General features: G+C 37.5%; 1 protein-coding gene across 6 annotated transcripts in view; it reads right to left on the minus strand.

Moving 5' to 3' along the window:
• Positions 1 to 18,820, minus strand: part of celsr1a (cadherin EGF LAG seven-pass G-type receptor 1a) — a 75,606-nt gene that overhangs the window by 32,657 nt on the left and 24,129 nt on the right. For 5 of the 6 annotated variants that reach the window (XM_046873198.1, XM_046873200.1, XM_046873196.1 and 2 more), the window contains exons 2-6: positions 14,231 to 14,869; positions 11,835 to 12,057; positions 10,381 to 10,496; positions 8,938 to 9,026; positions 3,163 to 3,243 (exon numbers count right to left, since the gene is read on the minus strand). In XM_046873198.1, coding sequence (XP_046729154.1) covers positions 3,163 to 3,243; positions 8,938 to 9,026; positions 10,381 to 10,496; positions 11,835 to 12,057; positions 14,231 to 14,869 — 1,148 coding nt within the window. The remainder of the gene's footprint in view (positions 1 to 3,162; positions 3,244 to 8,937; positions 9,027 to 10,380; positions 10,497 to 11,834; positions 12,058 to 14,230; positions 14,870 to 18,820) is intronic. The other variant, XM_046873201.1, reaches the window with a different exon arrangement.

The raw sequence follows: 18,820 nt of genomic DNA on the forward strand, positions 1-18,820 counted from the left end.
GAACGTTTCCGGTTCGGGTGACCATTTTTTTCACATTAGCATGGTGTTTAGTCATGCTGTACAGAATCTGAGGAATCTAACGCACAAAGTGAGACAGTGAAACCCTTTTAGCTCTGAATGTGAAGATAAAAAGAAAGAGAAAAATGAAGCCAATATGCAGGTACTTCCTGACAGAAATAGAGGGGGGACAAAAGATGCACCTGTATGCACTATATTTCCTCCCTTTTTGTTTTGAAACGGTAAGTAGTAGAAAAAACAGGGCCTTAGAGATCTAAAAGATGAACGTCAACCCATTTGTTCGGGATTCAAACAGGTCCTACGACAATTTGATGGTCTATGATGGTGGTAATTAGATGAAATATGAAAAACCATTACACAAATTGTAATTACAAATAAAATTGTATCTAAAAATGTTGTCTAATTATTTCTGAAGATTTTCTGTAGTTTTCTGAAGTAGTTTGGTGATGATAGTTGAGATAATACACAGAAAATCTCAGATCACACTTTTAACCAATGCAATTCACATGCAGACTAGTGCTAATGGCATTGGAGACACTGAAAAACTCTTAATGACTGTCAGTCAGCTTTGTATGTGGGAGCCTGTGTCCATACAATATTGCACTGAATACACAAAAAAGTATACAAAACCTTTCAAACGTGACTGAAGCCTGTACATTTAGTGACAAGTATGCACAAGAGTGACAGGTGACAGTGCTCTGGGAACACATTAGTTTGGCATGAACAGTCTGAAATGAGTGACAAGGCAAAGGTGAGCAATTTAAATGTTGGCAAGAACGCTTAAACTGGCATGATCTTCAGATTAATCGGATAAACACCTCTAAACATGTTCAAATGTCATTCTCTGATAATCCTTCTTAGATTTTCATATGCATGGATAAAACAAGAAGAGCATGCTTTATGCAGAAACTGTTTCCAGGACATTTTTTTTTTTTATCCATTGATGTGTCGGACAATTAGCGATCTTATCCTTTCCAGGCTTTATGTGAAGCTTAATTCGGGATGACAGAATTACTTCCTGTGTGCCAACACAAACAGTCAGAAGCAACACTTTCTTTTTTTTCTGTGGTTGGTTGCATTGTGATTGAGAAGCCAGCCTTCACAGTTTTGCTGTAGGCTGTTTACATCTTGGTCTGGATGCTCCAAAAAGAAACCAGGGGATTTATAAAAGCAGAATGATTCATGTCTGTTCTCCAGTCATATTTAATTCAGGAAACAGTGAAGCGCTGGAACAAAGCAATAGCATTTATTGCTAGCTGAAAAGACATGGAGTTTGAGGTAAAGTTTGTGTAGCAATGACCTCTAAGTGTCAATGTGCTACATGAAATGACTGGTATAACTATGGGTAACAGATGACACATACGTTCTCTGTCTCCCCTTCACACACACTTTAGTTCTTCAAAACACTTCATGCACTTCATATGAACCTGCCACTGAGGCTTATCGCTCACATACAACAACGTAACAATACCATGTGCACAGTTAATCTTTCATCACATATTCATGCACTAAAAATAACACTCTTGCTAAAAAATCTCTCTCCCCCTCTCAATGAAATGTATTTCTGATTCTGGCCAGGAGCCTCTTCAGTGTGTGAGCCTGTTTGTGGTACAGCTGTGCTTCCTGATATGACATCATGCTTCCTTCCTATCTGGGGTGTGACAATTTCTAAGTCCGTCTGTATGTCTCATCCACTCTCTCTTATCCATCTCTCTTCTTCTAAAACCTAAAGGCAAAGCAATTTCCATGGTGGGGGCTAATAATTTGATCACCAGATTAATTTGTTGGTCACATGACCACTTCTGATGGGGATAGGGAGAATGCAGCCTGGCATCAAATACAATTTTTATTTAATATTAAAGTAAAAAAGCAAAAAAAATAGCTTCTTGCTTATAGCAAAACTTAATAGTAGAAGGCCTTGGCTGTTCTGCAAAACATGGTATGTGTTATCGCTCTTAAATTCTCTGCATCTATTTAAAGTGGACACTAATAGAGCGAACTGAACTGTAACTGCTACAATAAACACCCTTGAAACGTTAAATCAAAATAATTAACTTTATATTATATTATTACAGCAATTAAATGCAACTCCTACACAATCATGCAGTAATAAGGTCTGCAAATTCATGCAGTTATCTATTTATCCAATCATTAGCTAGAAGTACAATGCGAAAAAATAATCAACCATAGTGAGCAGAAAAGCATCTCTTCATGCAAAACATCGATTTTGAAGTGGATAAGCTACAACAGCAGAAGAGTTTCCCTCCTGTCAGTCAAGAACAGAACTTTTTAGGTTGTCCTGGGCAAAGATTTAACCAAAATGGTAAAAAATTCTGGAAATCTTTTCCCAGTTTTCGACATGACTGACTGACCAAATAACGGTGTATATGTTCAGGTGTACAGGTGGTCATGATAAAGTCAACAATGAGTGTATATACTGTATCCAGTCATCCATTTAGATCATTAAGGCCAATCTAAAAGGATAAAAAATAGTGGCCACTGATTTTTTCACACACACACACACAAATCTCCTCTGATCAGTCAGATTAACAATGCCTGGGGTATTGAATAAAACGTCTGGTAATTGGTATTTTATACTGTTTTCACTGGGAACAATCCTCCACAACTGCAAATTATTCTAGGAACCAGTTCTATACTGAACTGCCTTATTATAAAAAACAATATTCCAATTAACCTTCGACCCACAAATATGAAAATATATTTTAAAATCTTCAAATCTTTACCAAAACCTAAAAAAAACTATAATAGGAGAGAAATGTCAATCAAACGTCCATGCCACACAAATTCTCAACCTTGATCCTTGGATAAAACAATCAAAAGACCAATAAAGACATGCTACAACAGAACACTTTACAGCTGGATACAAATAAGTCCGGGCGAGTCTCCAACTCTATACATGATGGCCCTTTTGGCATTTCTGCTTTACACAGAGATTCTCCTTGCTAATACACAAGGAAACTATAAATATTATTATCAGACAGCTTGAAAAGGACACAAACGCTTCATTACAGCAGGAGGACTGAGTAAGGCTGACCCAGGTTCAGCACTATATGTGGCAGAGGGAAAGAGCCAGAGATTAGCAGTACCGCCACCGCAGAGCTGAGCTAGACTAGGCCACTGTACCTCCTTATGGGTGAGCTCCAGCCAGGCTGTATAGAGCGGGACACGCAGCACCCCACTGGCGTCCAGCAGGTGCAGGCTGTCCTGGGTAGACCATGAGAGAGAAAGGCTCAATTAGAGTCCATGCTACAGGCCTCTCTCCCCTGTCATTGCTCTGTGTGTGTTTGCATAAAACCAGTGCCGACTTTGAAGTGATGCAAAGAGTCTTCGACATCAGTGTCGACAGCATTGGTTTTTAAGGCTGCCTTCATTAAATGCATGCCTATGAAGAGACTGAGAAATACCTGACCCTTAACCTTGATTGCACTTGGTGGATTGACTAAGGGCAACCATGGATTTGCCAGTGTATAAATAATATGTGTCAGTCCATTAAGCCATGTGATTTTTATAATTTTTATGATAAAAGATAAAAGCAGGACCACACCATACTAAAAGCAAGTATATTACACACTAATACAAAAATTATGCATTAATACTTATTTAAACAAATATTATTAAAAAAATCTGTAAATAATAATAAGAATTTTATATATATATATATATATATATATATATATATATATATATATATATATATATATATATGTGTGTGTGTGTGTGTGTGTGTGTGTGTGTGTGTGTGTGTGTGTGTGTGTGTGTGTGTGTGTGTCTAAAGGGTCATTATCCCGGATTAAATATAGTGCAAATGCTAAAATCTACAACCAAACAAATAAACAGCTCACATAAAAAGCACTTCTAGTGTCTGTACACTAGTCATTAAAAGCGGTGCAATCAGAAAATATAATTAATATAAAAATGTTTATTACTTAAATGTTCAAATGTTAAATACTATGGATTGAACAGTAAGATCATCCTGCCTGCTTTCAATGATTTACATTTCCAGTTTCATATTTGTTTGTTACAGCTTTACTTTCTTGATATTGGGTGTGTTGATGTAATTTCTCCTGAGAAATAGAACACACCCACACACCTCTCAGTAACGTCTGGGAGAAACTCCCAGAGAATGTAACCATTGTTTATCTCACTACAAAAACTAACATTAGGGGACTGGATATATTCAATATAAATATTACCATCTACACATATAAACTGGGACTTATATGAAGAGACAAAGACATTTTTACAATTAGCATATATATATATATATATATATATATATATATATATATATATATATATATATATATGCTAATTGTAATTAAAAAGTTTTTTTTTTCAAATTTTATTAATGTCTGAAAGAATAACTATTATGTTATACTTGCTATAAAATAAGTGATATCAAGATGTCATTGATTTGTTACAAATAATCTATAGGTACATGTCTCAATGCACCTATGACACTCTATAAACTGCAATATCTTATTGACCCCCCACATCCCAGTAACTTAAAAGTGTCATCTTGCTGAGAATCAGCTCTGACTCACACATGCCAAAGTAAAAAAAACAGAGCAACAGAGCTGTCTGGGAATCTGGATGATCCTTGTGCTTAATGGTCACTATTGTTGTATTGCAATATGAAACTCAAGGTCATATCCGAAATAAGCACTCGTGCTTATTACCATAGTGGAAATGACCAAGAAAGTGATAATTGATACAATAAGTGGTAAATATCTGCACATGTAATGAAAGTCTATCTAACACACACAATAAATAAAAATGTATTTATGTATAACCATATGTGGTTCTTTTCCAAACTGTTACCACAAAGTTAAAGACATACTTTGTATATACTTTGATTATCTTTGGATGTAGATGCAATTTTCAATGAACTAGGAGACCCAAAGCTGTTCCAGCATGACAATGACCCTGTGCACAAAGCCAGCTCCATTAAAATATGGTTTATAATGGTTGGAGTGGGAAAAACCTTTTGGGATGAATTGTAATGCTGACTGCACCCCAGGACTCCTAACCCTATATCAGTGCCTGCCTTTTAGTTCAAATGGACACAAGCACACTCCAAAATCGAATTGAACAGAACAGTGGAGTCTATGGTGTAAATGGGGTCAAAATGTGGAAAGGGATTTCAAAAAGCACACATAAATGTTTAGGTGTCCACAAACTTCTGTTAGTATTTAATAGTGTAAATAAGTTTATTTGTCTCCTAAAACAGTATTTTATTTATTTATTTATTTTAATTATATTATTGCTATTTTTGAGTCATTGCTTGTTTTCATTATTGAGGACTACAGAGAAATCTTCCCTATAGAGAAAAACACTAAGAAAACTCCTCATTCAAATGAATCAAGAAGTCCTGAAACAGCATTTCCTGCTCATTTCCATCACTATGCATTAGTTCAGTGAATGAGACCCTGAATGGGAGTGTGTCTGTTACTGCATGAACTCTAACCCCACTGTCTCAGTACAGAAACAGGTTAACTTCGCTTAGGGGCAATGCTATATGTTTACCCTTTAAACCCATAAATCAGAGGTAATGCAATAAAAAAAGGCTGCTCTCCTCTGATATGTTTCTAGTGAAACTTTGCTATGCTGTTAAAGGACTAGTGAAAACTCCACAACGATCCAGACAAACCTATCCGACCTTAAAGGACAGAGTGGTGAGTTAACAGAGCTTTAACTGGTTGTCTGATATGAAGGTTCAGGCAGCCCTCTCTGCTGGTGTCTCATCTGGCCTGTGTGTGACAGTTTTATTCAGCCCTTTAGTCTGGACATACTGGAAAAACCTCCTTAAGACAGACTAAACGTGTGTGTGTGTGTGTGTGTGTGTGTGTGTGTGTGTGTGTGTGTGTGTGTGTGTGTGTGTGTTTAAAGTGTGTGTCTGAACAAATCAGTTGTATAAATCACCTTACATAAACTATGGCAGCTGCAAGCTGTGACACTTACTGGGACCCATACATGCCTGTGTGTGTGTATGAATACCTTGGTGATGATTTGGTGAGAGGTCAGTAAAGAATGCCCATTGCTGACAGAAAGGCTATGGTAAAACCAGTAATCACTCTTTACAACTGGACTTAGCAGAAAATAATCTCAGAATGCAGATCATAGAATTACTTTCAGAAATCTGGACACAACAATGGGTTCCAGTTCTGTCAGCCAAGAACAGCAATCTGGGGCTACACAGACTCAAAGACTGTTTGGTTGGAAATTGGTTATTGAGACAATGTCCATTGTAAAAAGCGCTATACAAAAAAAAAATATATATATAAGAATTGAACTGAACTAGTAAAACATTAGGTAATGTCTCCAATTGTTCAGATTCCTCATTTTGTGCATTCTAGGATGTTTTTCTATCATAATGGCTGTAAAGATGGTTATTTATGTTGCAGTAGCCTTCCTGTCAGCAGGAACTAGTCTCATCTGACCTCTTTCAACAACAGCATTTACATATTGAGCAGTAACACTGTATAAATTGACATTGTGACACAATGAACATGTTTGATGACGTGTCCTATATACATGGTTGGGCTTGGGATCTTTATAAGTAGCGTAGTTATTTGTAAATAGACTGTTTTGTAAATTTGATTAAATCTATATTGCTATTCAGATATGTCTGTATCTGTGTATTCAACGTGACAGCTACACCTTGCCTTAAATGTTTCTCATAAGCCGAATCACACCCACTGTTTTTACACAATTCAAATAAAAAACTATTAACCAAGCACATGACCAACCATTCTGCTCAGACATGCAGCATGAAAATCAAGCTAAATTGTTTCCATGGTAAAATCTCCCCAGACACAACAGAAGCAACAGACGACCACAATCACACCATGACCTGCGGCCTGTGTATTCTGGTGATAATGTTGTTTCACAGTCCGAGCTTTAACAGGGGCCCGGGTAATAGGCAATCTTTAAATGAGCAACCCTTTATGTTGACCCTGTCAGGACCTTTTCAATGCTGCAAGAGCTCAGGAACCAATAAACACTAATAAATGGCTGTTCAACCGGTTCAACCTACACCCCTGCCAATTAAAGTCAGAACAGGAAAGCAAAGTTCAGCTTCTTAGAATGATGCGAACATGCACCTTTGCCAGGGACTGGAACACGAGAGCACCTCATTGTCTCCATCTCTTTAGAACTACCCCCTAATTTATGTTCTCATTCTCTGGGAGCAGAAAACTATGAGAGAAACATAAACCTGACCCTGCATTTATAAACAACCTTATAAAAGTTGTGCACTGATAGCCGAACCCATTCTGTACCTTTTTCATGCATGAGAATAAAACAAGAAAAAAAAATCACAACCAGGACTTGTGCTTTCTGAATGCCGGTTCAGCCTGTGAAACAATAATGTGTTATCCTAGGCTCAGATGAAACAGGACTCAATGGGCAGTAAAGAACACCTGTGGCTTTTGTAACGCACATGCACAAGACTTTTCTTAACCGCTGCACAAGCGACATAGTTTCCTGTTTACAAGCTGGTGTTTTGCGTTATAATTTGAATTAAGTAACTATAGTTGTACCTTGGGGGCTGAGTAAAAAACTAATTTGTTTATGTATGAACTGTTTAATAATACAGAAGCTCAGTGACACGATTCTTTTGTTAATTCCCATTTTTTTCCCTTGTTTCATAGAATAGGCATTCTAACATGTTCTAACAGACATTTGACAATCATCCTTCATTAAGTATGTGCTTAAATGCAACTGAACTTCTTAATACGTATTTTACTTAAGCGCTTATGCTATTCCAACATTTAACATTCACCCCTAAAAAAACAAAAAAGCTGCTTTCCAAATGTTTAATGAAGACAACTATAATATGGCACAATCCTATACCTAATAATGGGTTATTAAAAGCATTGATAATTACAATAATAGTAACACTTCCACTACAAATACTCCTTTGAGTATTTTGATTCTCTTGATTCTGCAGTTCACATGCTTGCCAAATCACAGCATGGTGCTTTGAACCAACAGGAAAGCTGCATGTACTATTTGCTTCTTATGCTTAAGCTCAGGAGGCTTTATAGTTACGCTCGATAATTACTCACCAGACAAAACACACTGTGGCCCTCTTCTCTATCTCCTATCTTTGGTTTATCTCAAACTAATGCTCTCCGTATCCAGTCATGTTTAGATATTTTTAATAACCATAGCAACTTAACTTTTACACGTCCCTGCGTCTTGGACTTGTTTCGACGACTCCTTGGTCTTTTCGATGCTGTTTGTATTGATATGCTCACTATCATAATTATTATAGAGCCTTCCGGAAACAGAAGTATTTAATTTGAGGTTACATGATATTTAATTTGAACTAATAATAAATGCTGGTTGCTCTAGAACTTAATTATGGATTTCACACCAGTGGCAGCTTTTGTAATTATACATTTTCTATTAACTATATTTAACCAATTTAATAGTATTTTATGCAGACTCATGACATACTTTAATACCTCTATGAAATTAAATTAGAGTCCAAGGTTGCAAAACTTCAAAGCATGGATACGTTAAAGAGGGATAATTTCTTATGTAAAGCACTGTAATGTACTGTTTTACTCTTGAGGACATGCTTAAATAAAGCTACTGAACTGCATGGCATAAGGGTTGCGGTTTGCTCTTAAAAAAAGCAATACATTATTACAAATCTGTATACTAGAAATACCAGATAGCTTTCAAATGTCAACTGCATAATAGGAAATTAACACATGCAACATGCAATGCATGCAATACAACCACCTTGTGCCTGCTCATGACCCACTGGAGTACAAGCAGTAAAACACCGATAGGAAAAAGAGTCCATTGTGTATAATTGTACGGAAACACAAACAGAGGATAATGAGCAAAACACGAGCAGGAAGAGGATAGAGAGCAGCGTCTTACCTTGTTGTAGTAGTGAAGTTGAACAGAGTGCCACTGGCCATCGCTAACACCACCCGGTACAAAGGGTGCCACAGTAGTTTTAGACTCTCCTGAGAAAAAAAATAGAGAGCTGAATGAGACACAACATATTCATATGAATCATACAAAACCTTCATTAATCAACACTATGTACAAACTTCAATTTGTGTGGTTAACTATAATTGTAAATCTTTTCTAAATGAATTACACTCTTCCAAATATGTTCTGGCATGTCATGGAAATGTCGTTCTTTCTTTTCCGTCTGCATCGTGATCAGATGAAGTCTGGAGTCATGTAGTGGCAAGAACACAAAACGAGAAGCTATCCATCATGCCTGCAAGTGGCAGGGATTTCTTTCTTATCAAAAGACTTCATTCACTTAGCTGTGCAACACCACCGACAGAGATTTACACTGGATTTAGAGGCATATTTACTAAAGGCAGGAGCCCTTTGGCAGGAATTCACCAAGAGTCAGTAAACAGTACCTAGGTATTGTGGTTTAGTTTCTCAACAAGATCATCAAAACACACTCAGTTTTTTTTCCATTTAAAGTAAAAGTGTAAAAAAAAAAAACACTTAAGGTTGCTAGTAGGTACCTCAGCTCTTCTAACATAGGATTTGTGCTTTAAAACTACATAAGCTGAATTTAATTACAGACTAATTTGATAAATTATCCTGTGAGACAAAAACCTCATTTAAAATTCAGAGCTAAACAGTGTGGTATTCCTTTGTCTGGAGGAAGATGCATGTTTAATTAGAAGGCCACAGGGACACAAATGGCAGGACTTTCAAAAACCTATAAGTGTACATTTTGGCCATATGTGTGTGTTTGTGTGTGGGAGTGAAAAAGGAAAGCTTAATGAGTGCATTTGGGTAAGTGGGTGTGCCTCTTTGTAAACATGTGTATCCATTCTGAAAGGATTAGATCTTTGAAAATATCTATTAATTCATGTTCCTAAAGGAAGTCTGTACTAAATGTGATCAACTCACCTGACATAAGTGATCCCTGATAAATAACAGAGCTGGGAGTATCTTCACAATATAGTTGCCACTTTTACACTAAAACTGATTGGATACTAGATTTTATTTAGATTTCTGTGAGAGCAAGTGAAGTGCCCTTATATTAAATGAAATATGCAAAACCATTCCTATTTCATCTATCCCTACAAGATATAATAAAATATCAAGCAACAGGTCATTTTATCTTTACTTCTCAATGTGTTCTCTCATTAACAGAGACACAGAGACACATTGTTACAGGCACACCCCGATTTCTCTTTACAGCCCTGGCTTACATCACTATCAGAACCCTGAATGGTTCATATATTAACCACACGGTACACTTATGTGGCAGCAAATAAGTCAGTTATATATAAATAAGTGAAAGCTGAAAGAGTTCTACTTATTGTTCAATAAGAAAGCCACCTGCTGAGAAAGTGAGCTGGATCTGCTCCTCGATAATCTCCACGGCGATGAAGTCGTGCTTCTCGTTAAAGCGTCCGTTGTAAAGAAGCAGGGCGTTTATCTCTCGTGTAGCAAACCTGGGAAACGTAAACAGGGGAAGAACTTAAACAATACGATAACATCGGCATATGTGTTTCTCATCTAGCCTTCCATTAATATGTGAGAAAAAAATCTCAAAATATGCAACTAGACAAAAAGTATTCTTGTGGGCCCCTTTAACTTTCACAGGAACTGTAAAACTTGTTTAGTGATAATGAGCAACAAAGGAAAGAAAAAGCAGCAAGTAAGAGAAATGAAGTGAGTGTAAGAGCAGTGATCTTGAGACAGGATGTGGCTTCTCTGCCATGGGTGTGGAGAGGGCAGACGAGTCAGGGAGCAGCTGGAAAAAGAGGTACACTGCAGGAAGACCCAGCCAACCAAGCAAAACACTGATAATACTCTCTCAACTCAAACCCCATCCTGTTATTATACAGTGCATGAGAGCCCACATATTTCACTAATGACCCTTCCTTGACATTTATTGCATTCAACTTGTTACCTATGACTCGAGGAACATTAAAATAAACAGGCTAATTAATCACATGATGTCACTCTGCTTTAAATGCCTCAACAACAGTTACCAGACAATGTCTAGCCTGTACAAGATACAGAGATTATAGGTTAAATGATAGAAAAACATATATACACATATTCATCAACTAAAAATTTATTCAGAAAATGGGTTGGTCGAAGTAATTATGCCACAAAATGGAATGTAAAAAGCGGTTTGAATAAACCGAATGTAGTAGCCTACGTATTTTCCTATATGCAAACTGGCTGAATTTGTTACAAAAGAGAGAAAAGAAGATGACATTCCAGCAAACTTACACCTCAATAAGATGAAAACTTAAAACAGAAGGTTGGCCAGGAGTTCATATATTGTACCTCTCAGACTTCTTATAGATTTATAGCTTCTGACACATTCATAAAAACATGACTGGTCAGGTGATCGGTCTTCTAATGGTCAAATCTGCCGGAATTAAATGATGCTTTTTAAAAGTTTTCTTGTTTTTAAGATACAGTGTAGTTGTAATTTTTGCTAAACTAGCACTCCATTAAATAGTTTGAAAGGCAGTGAAAACCGCCAGTGACAATAATTCGGAATAAATAATAATCTCAACACAGTGAGAGAATAATTCACACCGTAGTGCACGACTGTTGGCGGGATGACAAAGCGCATACGTCTCTACACGTTCTAGAAGCAGACAATAGCTGCTGGGTTTTTTTCCGTGTTTGTGCAACCTTGCTCGTCCATAAATTATAATTTCGCAGTCTGAAAGTCAAGAAGCAGGCATGTCAGCGTGTAAACAGTGTGGAAACATGGGCAGGACTGCATAGTTACCGTAAGGAGGGGCAAAACGTTTTGAAGCACTTACATAAAAGAGATGGTGAAGTGGAACCTCTGTCTAAGGCCGCGAAAGGTGATAAAGGACTGTCCTGGGAAATTGCGTGTGGTCATCTCACAGTAGGGTTTCTCATACTCGCCGGATGGACACTGGCAGATGAAGCCTCCTACCAGCAGGTCCACACACTTTCCTCCATTCTTACATACACCTGGGACGCAGCGGCCCGAGCGGGCGTTTACCTCACAGTGCTCACCTGAGTAAGAACCGAAGCAGTTAAATGGGAACAGCTAATGTCAGAACAAATAGATGATTACGCAAGACCATTTTTGAAGACAGCTCCCCAAGCCACATGTTAACCAAATGACAACATAAGCAGGCAATTAATTCAGTTCACACTCCAGTATCATCATACGTTTTAGTTAGCATTGAATATGACCATACTAGTTTAACAGATTACCTAAAAAGGCTACTATAAGGTGTGTCCATTGCCTAATTTTATATGTAATATAATCCCATTGCTACATATAGACCACAGTCTATCTTCAATTAGACTAATGTTTAGTAAATAACAGCGTAGCATAAGTAAATTACTAGCAGGTTAGTGTTAATGCCAACAAGATAGCAGCTAGCCTTATAAGCTATGAGGTCATGTTATTTTTTGTTGTTGTTTCTTTTAAACCATGGGATAACTTCTGGGAATTAAATTTCAAGCACAAATGTTTAAAGCTACCCTTTCAAAACAATTTACTAATCAACTGGACCAATTTGTACTACTTAAAACTTTCATGAAATTCCATTACCTTCTAATTTGACTAAAATTAAATTTGGACCAAAAATGTAAGCTGTCAAGTATTTCCCCAAGTATTTTAAGCATTTTCTCTCTGATGCTTATTGTGTGAAATGACAATTGGACCTTCATGTCAATGAAATTTCTTTTTAGCTCCACTGTAGATTGCTAATGACTTTAAAACTCCCTGGCTCAAAATCAAAGCTGACTTTGCTTTAGCTCCTCATCATAGCTATCCTCGTTGGCTCCAGGTGCTTCTTGCTTCCGAGATGGACTTTCAACCTCATGGGGTTATGTGTCAATGATTATCCTGACAAGATCTGGACAGGGCCAGGTATGTGCCGGAGAAAGGGACAGGATGGTCATCGCTGTACTGGTAATGACCCCTGCTTTCCTCACTATAATCCCTTTCTATGTGGCAATTACATGGATCCATTTCACTCTAATGTGAGAACGAGAGCGAGAGGTAGACATTCAGGGTCCAGGTTGTCATCGTTGCTATAATGACCGTAGACTACCTGGAACTGAACTGTGACCTTCAAAGCAAAGGGTGCAATTACAATAGGCAGGAGGAGATGATTAGATTGTAACTGTCCCTCATAAGGAAGTAAAGGAGATGGCTTTACTTCAGGATAAACGTAGAGGCCACACACTATCGGACACTTACAAAAGAAGCCTTATAACCTACTGGCTATGGAAGAACCTAGATTTTGGAGAACATAGAAAAGAAATTTACTAGAGGATTCTTGATATATCGTAGGGTTTGATCTACTTTATCCATATAAACCATACACTTAATCTTTGATTTATTGTTCAATCTGAAAGCATGACAAATTATTCAGAAAACTGATGAATCAATAGCATGATTAAATATGAACATTTGATTGAGTTTCTTTTGCTGTTGACTAGTACTTTTGTGTCTGGTTTTGTTTTTTGTTTATTTGGCAACTATTCTACTGATGAAATTATAATTATTTCTCTTATTTACTTGTGATTCGATTATCTGAGATGGTTGATAACTGAACAGTCTGAACAGGACTTGGGAAAGATGTATGGGAGTAATGATCATTTGATCATTGTCATTTTTGAGATTTGTCACAAATAATTTTTTTCCATTTATACTGCAAAAAAACTACATGTTCTGTTTGGTAATTCTTTGACATGGATTCCTGATTTAACATTTAAGAATTGTTTACACCACAGTAGCAACTGCAGCTACAACATCTAATATCTAATACATCTAATATAAAAAGCATAATATAATTCATTTCGCTTAATATTTGTCTTAACTTGTTCTCATCAGTTTGGAGATAAGTTTCACTTTCCATTTTATTTTTTTTCCTGTCTTGTGAAGTCAATCAAGAGTATCTGTTGTCTAAAGTGATGCTCAGTGCCAATGGCAATGCATTGCTGGATTTAGCTGTTACATTTTCCGCTATCAGAGTTGAGTTGAACACGAGTATTAACACATTGTAGCATACTGTATTATGTATTGCTTATGTCCAAATGTTTTGAATTGGTAATAGTTAAAATATGCACTTCCATTTACATATCAAAATGCTAAATATATTATCACATTTTCCACCACCACTGTTCCAAGATTTTAAAGTTGAAAAACAAGTGTCTAAAAATGACTTACCTGTAAAGTCCTCCAGACACTCACAAGTGTAACCACCCTCTCGACTCCTGCATCGGCCATTGTTACGACATGGTCCTGAATAACACAAGTCGATCTCTGTCTCGCAGTAATCACCCGTGAAACCAGGTGGGCAGCGACATCGCAGCCCATTGATTGGGTGGATGGGTCGAAACAGCATGGTGTCGGAGGCGATGAACGGTGGCGAGCTGTCGAACTTCAGCACGGATACGCACTTCATGTAGTTCTCACAGGGTTCGCGCAGGCAGATGTTGTCATCAAAGGGCAGCACGCTCTGGCTGGAGATGTGGCGCAGCAGAGTGCGGTTCAGGTAGATCTGCTCCTGAAGCTCCTCCGAAGGAAAGTAGCGGCCAGGGGTGCCACCGGGAAGCAAGGCAGAGAAGGTTACATTGAGAATTCTGCCACCGACATCGCTGTCATTTTGCACATTGAAGATGAAGACACCGTCGCGTGTGGTTGAGAGAATGGCGGCCACGCCCTTGGTGAACAGGCCCAGTAGTGGCGACAAAAAGCGTTCCTGGGACATGTTCTCCAAGCGCACTGTGATACTGTTGGTCAGCATGTCGTCTGTGATGATGGTCACACGGAGGGTGCAGAGCGCTGTTACTTGGTGGAGTCCATCTGCAAGAGAGATTTTTGGTTATTTAGAGCATATTTGAAGCTAAGGTGAGCAAGTATGCATGTTACAAAAAGCTGTAAGCTGCCTTCCGGAACACTGCTAAACAGCAATGATTTTCACCAGGATAATGATTGTGTACAAGATTCAATTCTGGACCAATAAGGCAAAAAAAAAACAAAAAAAAAAAAACACACAACCAAAAAGTTTTCTTTATAACAAAGAGCCAAGCACAGTGAAATTAACAACGTATAAATGCTGAGGTATTATTTCACCTGTTTCATAATGTCAGAATCTAGACATAAATATAGGGTGACATAAAGTACTCCTGCCCCTGAGAGTCTGCAATCAAGAGATTCAAACTGGAAAGGTTACAAATAGGGAGAGCCAAAAGGAGCAAGATATAATTCACTTAGTACACACATGAATTTAAAGTTCAATCACCTCTGTAACTCCTATTTCTCCAGTTTTTGATTTTCAGTTTAAGTCTCTGTTCTGCTTTCTGGGTTTAACAGAAACACATCACATGTTTAGTTTTGATATTCCACCGAAATCTACGCTCCAAAAAGATTTAGCAAGTCATAATTTTTTTAATCAATGTGTCAGGAAGTCCATTTGTGTTCCACTTAGGCATTAAAACTATAGTCTTGAGAGGATGTTGCTATTACCTGCACTTAGATGAAGGCCTTAGATCACTGATCTCAGGACTATTTTACTCTGGCAAGAAAACGACTGGGGAACAGGTGGGGTACCTAATTAGTACCCCTGCTGCTTATGAAGCATTTCAAATACAGTGGTGTCAGCTTTCAGAGTAAAATCACACTTCCTGCAACAAAGCTTAAAGAAGCAAAAAGACTCCTGTTGAATTTGGTTGTGTGTGCCAATAGAGTGAAAAAAGCCAGAGCTGGCTTGTTACTCTATATGTATTGAGGACCATAATTAAAACATGCACTGGACAAAGAGCTAAAGGCTTATAAGTTTTTACTAAATTCATTCAAATATTGCACAATTCTTTTGCTCATTTACTGAGTGAAGGACAAGGCCAGCTGTAAATGTTAAGGCGTGGGAACTGAGGAGACAATGGGTAAAACAAGGGCATGACAGAATCCATATCTGTTACACTCCACCATTGCTGCCCTCCCCACCTGCCCTGTCCCACTCTACAGCTACAGTGTTGTTATTGCACATGCTGCTACCAATGGGCCAGCTGATCTACCACACACACATATATGCACCTACCTCACTGCTGTTTCCCTTGTCGAAATCCTTAACACAAGCACACTCTCAAGATTTTAAAAGCCCAGGTTACAAAGGCCAAGTGATTCTTCCAAACTAAACAGTGAGACTATGAACACTAAGCTGGCAGCACTTAGCTCAGAAAAACACTCAATGAGAAACCTGCAGTCAAAACATCACAAGTATATTCTTGTTCTATTTTACCTCTTTAAAAGCTAGGACAAAACCCATTATCATTTTATTATCTTAAATTCACAGATGCATACACAGAAGCATATTTCTATACATCTCCTATAATCCTGGATTTAAATCAAACCCAATCAACTGTGACTTTTCGCTAACTTTTCGCTAACTCAAATCTATTTAGAAAATAATTGATGCGACTAAGCAGGAGTTTTATACTGAATTCGAAGGCTCATTACTATAACAATTTTCTGTTTATATAAAGTAAAATACAATAGGAAAGAAACAATTTGTTAGACAAACTGAACAACTGAATTAATAAGAATTTCAATGCTAAGTAAAATAATTGTGATTATTGTAAGTCAACACAGGTTTTTATATTGTCATTCTGTTTATACAATAATGTTGAATTCTTAAATCTGAATGGTGTATACAAATGAGTTGTTCATTATTAATGCATAATATATTTTAAAATCATGGTCAGTTTTCTATAACACATTATAAAAGAATAGTGTTTATGGTGAGGGGCTTCACACCACAGATAGTAAATTCAATCGTTTTCTGTTATATTTAACCACTTACTTAATGCTTGAATTCTGTGATTTAACAAAACCGACCGTAGTCACATCCTACACATTGAGTGACAAAAGCAGAAATTTCTATTTTCTTTCTAAAGCATTTGTCTCTGTTTGTTTAGAGTCTATATTTAACCATTCAGCTGCTGGATTTAGCCCAGTCGAGAGAATTCTGGAGAGGTGAACACGAGGGCATTGCTGAGGATGTCATTCCAAGACCCCTGTGGAGCTTTAAATCATTAACGGGATACTCAGCGCTACGACAGATGACTTCAACAGCACGGGAGCAACAATGTACACAACAAAACCTGTCGCTACAGTGCGGCACATTATTCCACTTCCTATAATAACCATAAAGTCATAAAATGATGCCATAATTATAATAAAGTAATATAACGTAATCATGATTGCAATAACAACAAATTACAGGTGTTAGCTTAACAATAATAATAAACAAATGTGACAGTCCAATAAACTATAAAGCAATAATATTTTATAATGATATATCTCTTTATAACGCATACACACGTGTGAGTCAGTCAGTGTGTTTCTGTGGGTCAGATTGTGATCTGTGTCTGCACTGAGCTGATAATGCCTCTGCAGGCTGTTGAGTCAGCGATATGCCTCACACGGCTTGGTATTTGCTTTACTCTATCACAGTACCACACTGGAAGGCTTTACAAACCGCTGCATAGGCCCGGCTACCAGAGTGAATGACATGGGGATTCTTGTGCATGCATACACACACATACACACCCTGTCCTGTAACCCAGCCAAGCTAATACCATTTTAAAAACACTGATCAGGTTGTTTTGAGTACACATCCCTCACTTCTACAGGCATAAACAGGAAGGAATTTGTTTACCTTCTTATGTGCATAAGTAGAGCATTTTAAAATAAAAACACACAGAATTCCTTTAAAGGGAGACTGGAGGCTAGTATTTGGTACCTAATGCTAATTCTTCTGTGTTTCTAGGTCAAAAGTACAGTACAATACATTGAAATTCTCTCTTCGCATATCTCAGATTATAAGGGAGCTGGGCTCATAAATAATATAGCACCCAAAATAGCTGAGGCCCTTGCTCAAGGGCCCAAGACTAACAGCTTGGCAATACTAGGGCTTGAACCTCTGACCTTCCCATCAGTCACCCAGAGCCTAAACAACTGAGCTAATACTTCCATATAGCTAAATCACTGGCATTCACCAGCAATCACACAATCACTTCAGCATTCCACATCCTGTCCTCTTTCCTGACAGATGAATTTGATACACGTTTGTTCTTACTACTGCTTTCACTAAAACAGCAGGAAAGCTTAGTTTTCAAATGTTTCCTGTATTGACATTGTAAGAGCACAAAAATAGGAAATACTGCAGCTAAACCGTGTGTCTGGTATCTGAAGTTTAGCGCAATGTGGTGAAATTATCACACACTTCCCTTAATATTTAGTTGAGGTTACATATGTAGCTTTTTGTAAGAGCCATTTTTCTCCGCAGCAGTTTGGTAGCATTCAGGTAGGATGTAGAAGTAGAAGAACTGAGTATATACGGAGTTGACACATACATCAGATGTGACTAGTCTACGGAAGTAAAAAATGAAAATGTCAGAAAGCTAAAGTGTAAGTTAATTTTAAATGAATTAAACATGCATGTGTAATTAGATTTCTAAACAAACAACAACCTGAATTAATAAATGTGGTGAGACATGCTGTCGGAACTGTTGAATTAGATACTTTTATAAGAACAGCAGAAACAATAACACAGCTAATGATTTAGCCAGCTGTTAATATTGCCTACTGCATTTTAACCAAAATCAGTAGTTCCTTTTTATTTTTGAGTGAATAAATACTTAACTGGTCAAACACGCAGCAATCCACCAATCAGAGTAAAGATCGTGCTCTGTTATAAACTTGTTTTAATTGCCGCTTGGCAGTGGCGGATTTAGGCGACATGGGCAAATCATG

This window comes from Silurus meridionalis, chromosome 18 (genome assembly GCF_014805685.1).
Source record: "Silurus meridionalis isolate SWU-2019-XX chromosome 18, ASM1480568v1, whole genome shotgun sequence".
In the NCBI taxonomy this organism is placed as follows: domain Eukaryota; kingdom Metazoa; phylum Chordata; class Actinopteri; order Siluriformes; family Siluridae; genus Silurus; species Silurus meridionalis.